At 31.8% G+C, this 13,829-nt stretch overlaps 1 protein-coding gene and 1 long non-coding RNA gene across 2 annotated transcripts; one reads left to right on the top strand and one right to left on the bottom strand.

The window, feature by feature from the left end:
* Positions 1-1,321: 1,321 nt before the first annotated feature.
* Positions 1,322-7,077, bottom strand: LOC131013630 (putative ALA-interacting subunit 2). The gene is given in 11 exon segments (XM_057941759.1): positions 1,322-1,742; positions 2,412-2,468; positions 2,891-3,090; positions 3,092-3,181; positions 4,366-4,560; positions 4,562-4,664; positions 4,772-4,842; positions 5,599-5,715; positions 5,826-5,900; positions 6,019-6,080; positions 6,710-7,077. Coding segments are annotated over 10 exon segments (1,041 nt in total). The 5' UTR covers positions 6,783-7,077; the 3' UTR covers positions 1,322-1,742; positions 2,412-2,413.
* Positions 7,078-9,796: 2,719 nt separating this feature from the next.
* Positions 9,797-12,869, top strand: LOC131013629 (uncharacterized). Its single transcript, XR_009097756.1, has 3 exons — positions 9,797-10,123; positions 11,901-11,982; positions 12,605-12,869. It is a non-coding gene; the product is annotated as an uncharacterized LOC131013629 (long non-coding RNA).
* Positions 12,870-13,829: the final 960 nt, after the last annotated feature.

The following is a 13,829-nucleotide window of genomic DNA, read 5'->3' as shown; positions in this document are numbered from 1 at the left end:
TATTTTATTATATAATATTAATATTCACAAATTAATATCTATATATATATATATAATGCATTTATATATAGATGTATTTACTTAAATAATTAACTATATATATATATATACATATATATATATATATATGATTTCAAATTTGACGATATTGTTTAAAGTTTGAGACGAGATTATTCTCATAACTTAATTATAGCTTAATTAACTATATATATATATACACATATATATATATATATATATATATATATATGATTGAATATGATTTCAAATTTGACGATATTGTTTAAAGTTTGAGACGAGATTATTCTCATAACTTAATTATAGTTTCACAAATTCTAGAAAAAATGATACTTACAAGTAAGTTATAATCTTCAAGCTCCATACAAGATGATGCTCAAAATTCAGATGTGGTATTTTAAACTCCAAAGAATATGATTTTCAAAATTTTGACGTTCAAATGTCGTATGTTGTGTTTAGAGTTTATATTATTATCTGGTCTTATTAGATCCATATGAGATGATACTCAGATGACATATGTTTAATTAAATTATTTCTTATCCGTCGTAGTTAAAGAATTTGAACAAACTTAAAACTCCCTCTGTCCCCCAACCATCTTCCTAAGAGAGGATGGCACGGGTTTTAATAAAAGTTAATTATGCATTCGATAAGTGAAAAATGGATCCCACAAAAAGTGAAATAGTAAGAGTGATAATTAGTGAAAGTGGAGAACGAGTCCCATAAAAAGTGAAATTGTAAGAATAATAATTAGTGAAATTATTTTAAAAAATAGGTTAGGAAGATGTTTTCGAGACGAACCAAAATAGAAAAAAAAAAGGAAAATGTTTGAGGGACGGAGAGAGTAAATATTATCGAAATACGATTAACAGGAAATGCGACACATCAATCGTACATCATATCATACTTCAAATTTACATATTTTTTTCTTCTAAAATATTCAATTCCACATCAACTTTTTATAAACTTCATCAAATGAATATTTATATAAAAATGTATTTCTATAATCACAACCTACATTTAATTGGCGAAAGTGATTAAGATTAATATTATTTCAAATATTGTATTACTAATTTAATTTGATCATATCAAATTAATTAAAGAAATAATTTATATATAAACTATTTCATATGTTATAGTAATAAAAATAATTATAAATGATAACATAAAATAATTCCCGTCGAAGTTAAATGCTAGTATATAGTTTAATTTTAAAAAATATGATGTATTCAGCTTTTACATACATATATACATATCATAGTAAATTGAACGTGTCAACAGATATTGGTTTTTCAAACAACAGCAATCAAGAAAACCAAACACCTGGCATTTTATTCTGCTATTGATTTCCACTATTCACGGTCCTCCAAGGGTTTTCGTCAACATATATGCAAAATAGTTTCAACAACTTCATGTTCACAACATCGATTCTCTCTCTCCTCTCTCTCTACCTACATAAATACAAGAAAAACCACTCTACCATCATCACACCCCCTACTAGAATCCCTCCTCTCTCTAGAATTTCTTGGTGCTGCATAACAAAAATGAGAAAGCAAATGAGGTATGAGAACTGGGTTGAGGTTGCACCAGCACCAGTAATCTTCCCTCAGAAGGCGTCGAACGCGCCGAAGCTCGAAACAATAGCCGAGGAAGGACTGGAGAAGATGGATGCTTCCGGCAAGAAGGTGTGCCCGACGCCCTTCCTGTCATCTTGCATCAATCAATACCTGTTGATAGAACAGATTATCCATCATTTGAAATTAAAACAACAGAGCAAAGACTCAATTATAAGTGTTTCCTCTTTGTTTTGTACTAATATGTAGGAAATGTTTCGTCAAGCATAATTCCAACTCCCATTTCTCTTTGCCCTTCTCAAAGATTTCCTATCACCCCACGGCCGCAGAAGCTCCCGATACGGGAAAGATAGATAGCGACCCAGCAACAGCAGCAGCAGCAGCAGCAGAAGCGGACAACAAAGGGATTTCAAGAACGTAAATGAATCAAGGAAATGAGTTTCTTATATGTCAATAATCCCTGCAATGTTTCATGCCAAAGAAAGATGGGACGAAACAAAAGAGAAGATAGAAGTCGATAGTTTCTGTTTTAGTCATCAGACAAGCAGTTCTAATAAGAATAGCAGACTTTCAAGCATGAGTTCTTTTTCAGACATATTTCTGCGATCCTAGGTTACATGTATTCTTCTATGTAGTTACATGTATATGAATTAAAAGTGTTCTTGTCAAAACTCAATTCAAATTTATTATAATCATCAACGAGCATAAAAATTTCCAGAGAGAACCGGAGATTTTAAAACGACTCATCTCCCAAATAAAAACTGAACAATTTTTTCTCACATCACAAAGGGAACTAGAAGCATGATTGAGACGTTACTCTACCTTCAATCAGATACGTGCTTCCAATTCCATGATATATTACTCGTATCAACGTATGATCTGGAAAACAAATATGAGAAGAATATCAAAATGAAGTAACAACATATTGAAGTCACACAACTAACACTGTTCTTGCTCACGATTTTTTTTTTTTCAAGATTGGCTGTTTTATACTTTTTTTGGTTTTTTTACGTAAATTATACATAACTGCATACAACAACCATATTGACATCACACAGTTTTGAATCTTGATTAGAACATAAAACAAGGAGTAAGCTTCTAATGACTATTTTGGTATTGTGAAGTTAGTTTACAAAGATGAAACAACCATATAATTGGTCCTCAAGAGAAAAAACGGGCTCTTCGTCCTAAAAAAATCACATGAAAAGAATGTTTCAGCCAAGAGAGAAGCATCAGCGAGCTAGCAGCATTAAAATAGTAAAAATTATAAGCATGAGTGTTTGTGCATTTACAAAATTTACCTTGGATTTTGTATATGAAGCAACAGGAAGAGAAAGGCAACAAATATAAAAGACGAGCCAATAGAAAGGTAGGCTATCCCCAGGAAATTATTATGGCCTCCTAACCAACTTGACGTTGAGAGAACAATCTTCTTGCTGCCACTGAAACTGTACGTATTGTAGTTGTTTAGAAGTTTGACTGAGATTATCTCATCAGCATCCTAAATCCTCTTCGATTCTTCCATACAACTTCCGGAAAGAAGGGAGAGCAGAAGTACGCATCCATACGATAAGATCCTCTTGATCACTTAGCTAGTTGGTGCAATTTGATAGAATCCACAAAGAAACAAAATCGTAAGAGAATAAGAATAAAAATACAAACAGCTCAAAATATTACATATCAGAAAACCAAAAGTGCAGTTGTTATAATTTTTTTTAAGTAAAAAAAAAAAGATGCAAAACTCATACTTCAGAGGACTGAAAATTCATACTATAAGCTCAAATATTAGTCAAGTCTTAAAAGAATAAAGAACAATCTGCATATATGCAATATTCTCAGTCTTCTGCCGTTATTATTAACTCTTAAATCCCTAATAAATTGTAGCCAATAAAGCAAATGCAACAGAAGCATATCGATGCATATCGTAGGCTTATTGTTAACCAAAATATGGTATTGAAAATAGCAACTGAAAATATTTTGTAGCAGCTCGATCACTTAAAATACTTTTCAACGCAGACGAGGTACAATATTCTTATCTTAGAAGTTCAGATAAATTTTAAACCATGATGAGATGATGGTAAGTGAATAATAGATACAATGATGATTCTGACAACGAAGCGCAACTCAGTTGGTAAGACGCTTCCCCTCCAACCAATAGGTTGGGGGTTCGAGTCACCAATGGGGGGAATTGGGGAACCCTTATTGATCCTCTTCTTAAAAAAAAAGGTAGATATAATGATGATTCTGTGATCAAAATTTGATAGAAGCACCAGAAATAAATCAGGTCTCATTAGTTCGAAAGGTCAACGATTTTAGCAAGCCCAAATAGAATGATAAAAGCTTGCAGAATCACCAGCACTGACAGCATTCTGAAGAGTACACAACTGGAGAAAAATGGGATATAAATCAATTTGCATCAGCGCTGACTCCATAACAAAATAACTGGCTTCTAAAAAGCATACCTAAGATATTCAGATAACTGCGACCACATTATTATAGTTCCAGATAAAATAGTAAAAACTTGATAAGGAAACAATTGGATGCCCAGGTTGTGAGTGTGTGTGAGTGTGCACGCTTGAGCAAGAGAAAAAGAGAAGACGGTGGTGTCGATATGAAACATGCAAAGGATGTTTTGGTGATCAACTGATCTTGGGTTAAATAGACGAGACCAAAATAAGGTTAATAGAAAAAATGGGCATGATGAAAGTTATGTCTCGCATTTTAAGAGAGTTAAAACTGTTTGAAGCTAAGAATATAAATTTATGCAATCACTTACAGGAATATTGGGGTCAAGTCTTGCACCACCAATTAGACTTCCATTCTGAAAATTGAAGGGAAAAACATGCTTTCCAAATTTATGATCTCGATCACTCTTCCATGCGATGTTTTTCCTGTTGACATTTAATTCCTCTACTGCTCGGAAGAAAGAGAATGTGTCATTAAACATACTCCAAGCAACCAGACCGCAAGGGGACAACTGGGAGACCATTGATAACATCCTCTGGTGCGCATGAACCTATATCATGGTACTTCAATCCATGCAAGAGCTGCCGCTCACTTCGGTTCTTAACATACCTTAATAAAACCAGAAAATCGACTTAATATATACATATATAAAAGGTAAAGTGGAATATGCAGGCTCAAAGTTCCATATCTGGATATGAGAAAATGAATATATTTACCGTCTATGGTTCTGGTAGTAGTTATCAAGCTGGTAGTAGACATATATTGGAGCCTTCATATTCCTGGGAATCTATAAATGAGGTTGCCGGAACAGGTTAAATATGTAATCTTCACTAGGCTTGACGGTAATCAATTAAATTCTAAAAATAAGTTAAATATGTAGTAGATAGGACATATCAACACATACCACAAATGCCGTCAGCACTCGCAAATTGGAAATCAATTAAAGTAATAAAAGACACTTTAGAAGATCTAGTCAACAATGCATGAGGATCACTGACATGGAATTGGAATTTCAGAAGTACCCCTATATGAGCCCACTCAATTGAAAGTTATAACCCTGATCCAGTGTCAGTTATATATCCAACAACTCTTGTCGTTTTTCTGAAAAAAAAAAAAAAAAAAAAAAAAAAAAAAAAAAAAAAAACAGGCACAGACTATATTTTGAAGAAGACAGGACAAGGAACTGCACACACCCTTTGTTTCCTACACCATAGCTACATGAGTCTGCAGTGGCCCTCATTTTAGAGAACTGCCAATCAAATATTAATCTATCTTCTTAACAAAACAATATCATGAAACAAACACTATATTGCACTTCTTCGTTCATCAAAAAAATATAATCTAGATCTTTGCATCAGGAACTCTGATCTGAGCTCTAGCTAGTACATAATCTTGGAAGTTTCATTGATGAAAGTTCTATAGAGTCAATGCACTTAGCTACATTGACCATATTAAATAAATCAGTGCAACTAAATTCACATTCACTATCCACTAATTTTTTAGTAACACACAGCTGATGACATCAGAGCACCAGAGATACTACCTTCAGTTCTTTGGTGCAATTTTTGGGAATGAACTCATTTGTAATGTATGCCAGCTTGTTGCCTCTGAATGATGCTGGGACGCATTCAACATCATATCTATAGACAACTTCAACAACCTACAATCAGAACGACACCAAACAATCTTCAAATCAACATTGTTCGACTGCCTATATTACATCAAACTACAATTTATGTCAAAACATAAGAGAGGAAGAGAAAGTGTTACACTTCGTGAAGCATGAAGACAGACAATCCCAACTGGGATAAATATCACACCGACAACAAAAAATACCGAAACCACCTGTCAAGAACAAAAATCAATCCATACATAACACAGCTTATAGCCAAGCTAGAGTTTTATCACACACAGAATCATAACTACGTCAACGAGCATTTGCAATTTTCCATCATTTGCTTACCCACGCAGGTGATAGGACAGGTTTACAAGCTGGTAGACTTTGCTGAGTAAACTGGTATATGACTGCAAAATGACGAGAATCACTTCAAGCTTAATTTTCATTCTCAACCAGAATCATAATTCATCATTTACAAACGGGTTAATTGCACATAATAACACCACTTTGACTCATTTACTGGTTTACGGCGAATTTTAAATCTTTAATCTTGGCAGCAAAGCATCATGTTTACAATTTGTGTGGTTTACTACATCGATGGAAATTAAAGCCGACATGGCTGTTGGAAAAGACGAGTGAACTAGCCAGCCGGCCACCTTAAATGCATTTGCAACTTTTCCGCGGCAAGTCGGTATGTACTTTTCAGACAGCCATACCATCTTTGATTTGACAGAACATAGGTGGATGTTGTAAACGATACATTGTAAATTTGTGGCAAGATTTAAAAGTGGTGTTGTAAACTAGAAAAAATGAGTAAAAGTGGTGTTATTGTATGCAATTACCCCTTTACAAAATTCCAAGTGAAAATAAATGCACGTACACACACATGAGCACGCACATATAAATACATATATACATATCAGCTGATAAATCTGTGCCGAGTTACAATCGGCTAAACAATGATATCTCATACAATATACTGATATTAACTCCGAAAGTATATACCAACCAACAAGAAATACACACTTATACATACAATTGGAGCGGCGTTGTCTGAATGACACTGAATCAGCTTCGATTGCAGCTGCCGTGGACCTCCCTTCCTCCATTTCCCTTCAATTAAATTTCAGAGCAACTACAACAACACAGTTTCTCGAATCCACAACAGCATCAGAGCTCAAATTCTTCACTTAATTCAAACGCCTGACAACGAGAGAGAGATCGGTCGATTACTCACACCAAAGAAGGCGACGAAAATATTCGTACAAAATTTGGGGGACCTGAAAAGGTAAGAATTGAAAGAAGAAAAAAGAAACAATTGCAGCTCCCAATTTGGGAAATATCCAACGGTGATCGCAAACAACGGAAGTTAGTATTTAAGAGAAGGAAAAAGAAGCGCTATTTGTTTTCGTCAACCGCTGCGCTCTTGGAAAAGCGATTTTAACCACGTAACCTATGGATGCTCTTCACACTTCCCATTTTACTCACTCTAACTCCCCATATAATTTATTATTATTATTATTATTATTATTATTATTATTATTATTATTATTATTATTATTATTATTATTATTAATTTATTATTTTATTCTATAATTTATGTCCCAAATAAAATTTGATTCCTTTTATAATTAAATTAAATTTATATTTTTACCTTCAACGCGACATGGGTGGATCGGACCAAAAATATATAGATTCATATAAATATTATAGGTATACAGAACCGATCACCTACCCACCGTGGGCATGCATAACGTGCCCACCATGATGTGGCAATTGTAATTGTAGTAAAATAATTTTAATTAGAGTAAGATTTATTAGTTATCTTTCCTAATTAAAATTGTCACATCAATGATGGGCACGTTATGCTTGCCCACGGTGGGTAGGTGATCGGTTCTGTATAGGTATATTATGAGTAGAGGTGACAAAATGGTGGATTGGGCCAGCCCGGTCTAGCCCACCAAACTTTTGAAACTTATTGGGTTGGATTGGATCAGACCGAAAATTGATCGGGCTGTAATTTTTCAAGCTCATCCCAACTCTATTCAAGCCATCGAGTTATCGGGCTTAATCGGTCCTATGATTTTTTTTTCTTTCTTAAAACTTTGATTTTTTTTACAAATATATGAAAAATAAAATAAAATAAATGGACTAACGTTAATTCACAACTATAATTATAAACAAAATTTTAAAAAAAATAAAATAATACTAAGACATAATTATTTCAATTTAATTATTAAAATTCAAAGACATCAATTATTAGAATTGCATTCATCACTGTAAAATTATAAAATTAATAGAACTAGTATGTTTTGCCCGTCGAAATTTGATGGGAATAGACTAATTATATTATTATATATAATGTGAAGAAGTATTAGAGGTCATGTATCATATTATGTGATGCCAATATTTAAGCAACATTTTTTTTTAAATTAATAATATTTTCTATTCATAAAGGAAAAATAAAATGTAATAAATTTAGCCCGATAAATTTACTTTGTGAGAATTTTAGCCCGAACTTAGTATTTCCATCTCCTAAATATTTAATTTTTGTTTAGATTTTGAATTGTATTTGTTTGAATATTTAATTAATTCATTAACATAAACATAATATGTATCTTGTATCTCAAAAAAAAAAATGTCGGAGTCTCTAAACTAAAAATAAAATAAAAATTACCACCATCATCGCCCGCGCTAATCACCTAGCCTTCTGTGGCACCACAATTTCCTCATGTAGTTGAAGTAACATGGTCGTTCATGCCCTTACACTTTAGCCACATAACGATCCTCGTCGCCTCCTTCGCTCAAAATGAATTTTATCACTCGTTTATCCAAATTCGTATAGTAATACCCACTAATTATCCAAAATTATTTAAATTTTTAATATATAAAAACTAAATATAAGTTGTTACAATAATTATACGTCTCATTAAAAACCAATAATAATAATAATAATAATAATAATAATAATAATAATAATAATAATAATAATAATAATAATAATAAAGTTTTCGCCATTAATCCTTTTTTCGGTCTATTCAGATCGACTCATCCATTTTGGCTAAATTGTCATCCGCACATATCGGGTTCTATTATGAATGATAATGGATTGGGTACCCATCCCTTAAATATTTTTCAACTCAGAATCAAAATGTCCTTATCCGTACATATCACAATTTCGATTGAAAAATAAACTTTATTATCTGTACTCATCTCAAAACGTGTTTGAAATATGCACCATTCGTCCACCAATTAAAGCCCCATTTGATGATCGGCGCGGAAACTAAGAAAGCTGAAAAATGTGTTGTGAGTGAAATAAAAGGGTAGTGGTTAAGATATTAGATTACTTTTACTAATTTTTTATTAGGAGATTCCTTTTACTTTTTTTATTTTTTTATTGGCATTTGTAATTGATTTCCTTTATTTTTCTTCTTCATTTTACATTTCACTTCAGTTTTTTTTTCTTTGCCTTACATTTCGAAAAAGTCATTTTAATTTCCGCTTATTTATTTTTCTTTATTGATCTTTGACTTTTTCTAGATACATACACATATATGAGAGTTTTTGTTAGTTTTTGTTTTTTTATCTTGTAAAGTTCAAAGGACAGACATAAGGAATAAAAGAAGGATCAAATACACAAAAGCACTTTACATGTACTTACACAATAGAATTTTGGAAGCAAAGGAATTTTTTCATTGATTTAATGAATCTATCTATACATATATAAAAGCTGGTCCATCTAGCCAAAAAAATTTCCCGCTCTTTTACTCCATCTACTTTTGGAAAGTTGATTTATATTTAGAAAGTTCACTAATGTAACACCCCGCTTTTTCCTAGCTAAATTTAGAATTTATTTTAAACTTAGATTTAAGATGATTCACGCCGGATTGAGAAAAAGAATTTATTTTTAATTCCAACAAAAATGATTTACAAAAAAAAACATTTGTAAATTTAGTTATTTAATTTATATGCATTGCATATTTATTTATATTATGCATTTAGCATCTACACGAGCTATTTATTTAAGCAAACACTGAACGATTATTACAGTTTTCATAGTACAACCCGGAAGACTTTTTATTTTATTCAATCACCTAATTTCTCCACCTAATTTCTCCACCTACTCTTCCACATCCACCTACTCTCCCACCACTACTCCTACCTCCCCACCACTACATTCCATATTACACTTATCAATATTACACTTAGCAAGACAAAGCACACTTCATTTCTTCCTCACACTTCATTCTCGGCCTCCCCTCTCTCTCTCTATACTCTCTTTTCCTCCATTGATGTCCATTGAAGAAAGCTTAGAGAAGCTTCATCAAACACTACTATGAGATAATCCACCATCCAATCCAATCAAATACTATCATATTTCATCAAATTCAAGAAGCTAGAGCTAAGATCAAAGTTGGAGCAAAGTCTTGATCACCTTTTAAATCCTTGAGTAAGTGATCTTAGATTATTTATTTGATCATATTAATGATATGTGAGTGAGTATATGATCATGATTGAGCAAGGAAATCACCCAACTTATTTTTATGAAACTTTCGAAAATTAGGAGCTTGAAACCCTACGAATTTTGTTGTTTATTTTCTTGACTTGGCTTGAGTTATATGATGATGGATTTGAGTTTATGAGAAGATCTAGATGATTAATGATGGATGAGATTGAAGCTTGAAGTTGAGAAGTGAAAAATGAAAAATGTTAGTTTGAGGAAGAAGATGATATATATGTGTTTCTATATGTGATTTTGTTATATGATGTTGATTTGAAGATTTGAGTGGGTATATGAGTTCTTGAGCATGCTATGATGTTAAGTGATGGTTTAGATTGATGATTAGAAGTGATGAAATGAGTTTTGGGATGAGTTGTTGTTGAGAATTATGATGTTATATTCAAGTTAGAGATATTATTAAGATATATAAGTTTTAAATACAAATTGGAGAATTTCGTAGGACTACTGACCTACTGTGATCGATGGTTTGTCGATGTCTAATAGCTTTGAAAATTTTATAACAAGTTTCTACATGAGTCTTGAGTACCCTGGTAAAATTTCAAGCTATTTCAATTTCGTTTGATATTTCTTTAAAATGCAAAACCTAAACTGCACATTATTACCGAGAATTTCAGAGAACAGGGGAACGATTCATTCATTTCAGTAGCTTCCTATGTGATCTAGCTTTCCAACTTTTTATGGTATCAACCTTATTGTGTTATATAGATATCCACCAAAGTTTAGCCCAGTTTGACAACGTTTACTATTTTTTCAAAAATTGTAACCTTCGGTTGCACAAAACTGCCAGAAATGGTAGATCGTGGTAAAAACGTCATATCTCTCAAACCACTTGGAGTTTTCGCCTCTACTTTTTTTTTATATGAAACTAGACTCGAAGATCTTTCTTTTGGTATGAGTCTCGAGTCCAGGAGATGTCAGAGTCAGAACAGATTAAATTTTAAAGTTGAACCAGTGTAAAAACAGAGCATGTTTTAATGATGTTTGATTGTGATTCTTATGTGCCTTATGTGATTGTGTTGCCTATGTGTTTGAATTTTCACTAAATTATTTTAGTGAATTTAAATCTCTTGATTTAAATTTTAATATTTAAGGTTGGGACTATTTATTTTAAATGAGGTCCGTTATTTTATTTAATTTATTGATGGACTTTAAAAATGAAAACAAATTTTGGGATTAAACCCTCATTTTTATAATATTTCAAGGCTTTTTGAGTATGGATTTTAAATGGTTAAAATGTTTTATTTCATCTCAATGGATTTTAAAATGTTTTATTATTTATAAATGAATAATGGAATTTCTTATTTATTTACATGAAAAAAAAATGAAATGTATAGAATGTTATAAAAATGGTGCATGATTTCTTTTATGTTCATATGAACTTGTGATTTTAATGATACTAAACTTGAGGATTTTATTTCTTTCTGTTTATTGTTTACGTGATTACGTGATATTATGTGGTTAGTCACGAGGTTATGTTGGTTTTCGATTGTCTTTAATGGAACGAATTATGGATGCTAGAACCCTAAAACACTAAAAGAAAATCGAGTAAGGATATTGTTGGTGTCCTTAACTCAAGAAATTTAGTTTTCAAGTATTTATTCATTAAATTTTGAAACCCGGCGTGACGAATTATAGAATGTTAAGTATTTTCCCTAAGATATTAAGTTAGCTTCACGAGACCTATTAAGAATAGAATTTCTTGTAGGCTTTGTGATGACTAGGAGGATTAGCGCTACTTTTCCAAGACAGATTTATATGTGTATGATCTTCAGGCTTTGCCTATCCAGGTGGGCATTACTTTCCAAATGTACAAAGTATGATTGAGTTATTAAGCTCTAAATGTTTCAATAAAATGCAAATTGTTTATTTAATGTAATGAAAACTGTTTATCCAATAAAATGTTTATGTGCACTCTGCTCTGTTTAAGGCTCGCGCAGTTAATCAATTGAGGTTCTCTTATGACCTAATACGTTGTTTGAGAATTGTGTACACTTGTTAGTTGACTCGGTGGGTTGATCTCCATCGGGCTCTAACCAGAGGCGTTATAAGGGTGCTCGGCTGGATGTGTTCCGGAGCATGAGAAATATCAGGCCTGCCTGGGTAGCGTCCCGAGGTCAAAGTAAACTTGTCTGGGTTACGCCCTCAGTTCAAGTAAGCGGGAGACAGAGATCCGTCGGTGGCTAAAAGGTCCGGGATCACAGCGAGTAACAGAAAGGGAGTGTGACATGTGCGCACAAATGAAAGAAAATATTTTAACATGCTTAGAAGTTATTTCAATTTAAAACCTTCTAAGTCATGTCAAGTATGATTGGATAAACTGTCTTTAAGAAAATAATGAAATGTTTATGAAAATGCATGCCCACTAAGTACATTAGTACTTAGCCCAAAAATACTTTCAAATATTTTCAGGTTGGCTGGCCGGTGCTGACGGGACGGAGCTGAGGCTAGAGATAAATTCCTATGTTAGACTTCCGCTGTAGCAATTACTCATATCAGTCTTTTGTTTTCCCAACTTAAGATCTTCATGTTAAATTTCAAATGATATATCTGACCGAGCTTAGACTCTTCACTACTTAATTTATGCCAATGAATGTCAGTTGTCAGAAGCATGAAACAAAACTTGTGATCCAAAGGGGCATAGCCCGACTTTCTATCCTATTTCGGGTTTTTACAAGGTTGTTCCTTGTTTATTTCTATGAATTAGTTGCACCTCGATTATATTTATTCATTCAAGAATTGGGGTGTGACAACTAATTCATAGGATGATATATATAGTTGCGGGGCCCACTTGCTACAATCTATACAGTGCTCTTTTATATCATGCAATTTATAGTTTTGTGAAAAATATCCTTTATTTTTGTGAATTTATATTTTTTTAGATAAATTTATATAAATATCCAATATTTAAAATTTAAAGTCGCCAATATTTTTCAATGTGAATTTATATAAATTTTGAAATATATATATATATATATATATATATATATATTGTGAATTTAAATATCCAATATTTAAAATTTAAAATCACCAATAGTAAATTTATGAATTTATACTTAGAATTTATATTTTTTTGAAAAATATCCTTTTCTTGTGAATTTATATATTTTTAGATAAAATTATATTGAAATATCCAATATAAATTTATAGTTTTGTGAAAAATTATCAATTTCAATTAAATCTTTTGTGAAAAACATCCAATATTTAAATTCATAATCTATCTATACATATATAAAAGCTGGTCCATCTAGCCAAAAAAATTTCCCGCTCTTTTACTCCATCTACTTTTGGAAAGTTGATTTATATTTAGAAAGTTCACTAATTCATAGGATGATATATATAGTTGCGGGGCCCACTTGCTACAATCTATACAGTGCTCTTTTATATCATGCAATTTATAGTTTTGTGAAAAATATCCTTTATTTTTGTGAATTTATATTTTTTTAGATAAATTTATATAAATATCCAATATTTAAAATTTAAAGTCGCCAATATTTTTCAATGTGAATTTATATAAATTTTGAAATATATATATATATATATATATATATTATTAAATGACGATTTTATATAAAAAAGGAAAGAAAAAACCTAAAAAAAAAAAAAAACCCTTGAAAGCACAGAAGGAGCAGACTAA

The sequence above is a fragment of the Salvia miltiorrhiza genome, chromosome 2 (genome assembly GCF_028751815.1).
Source record: "Salvia miltiorrhiza cultivar Shanhuang (shh) chromosome 2, IMPLAD_Smil_shh, whole genome shotgun sequence".
In the NCBI taxonomy this organism is placed as follows: Eukaryota; Viridiplantae; Streptophyta; class Magnoliopsida; order Lamiales; family Lamiaceae; genus Salvia; species Salvia miltiorrhiza.
The sequence above is the reverse complement of the archived record's forward strand: the minus strand, read 5'-3'. Positions and strand labels throughout refer to the sequence as shown.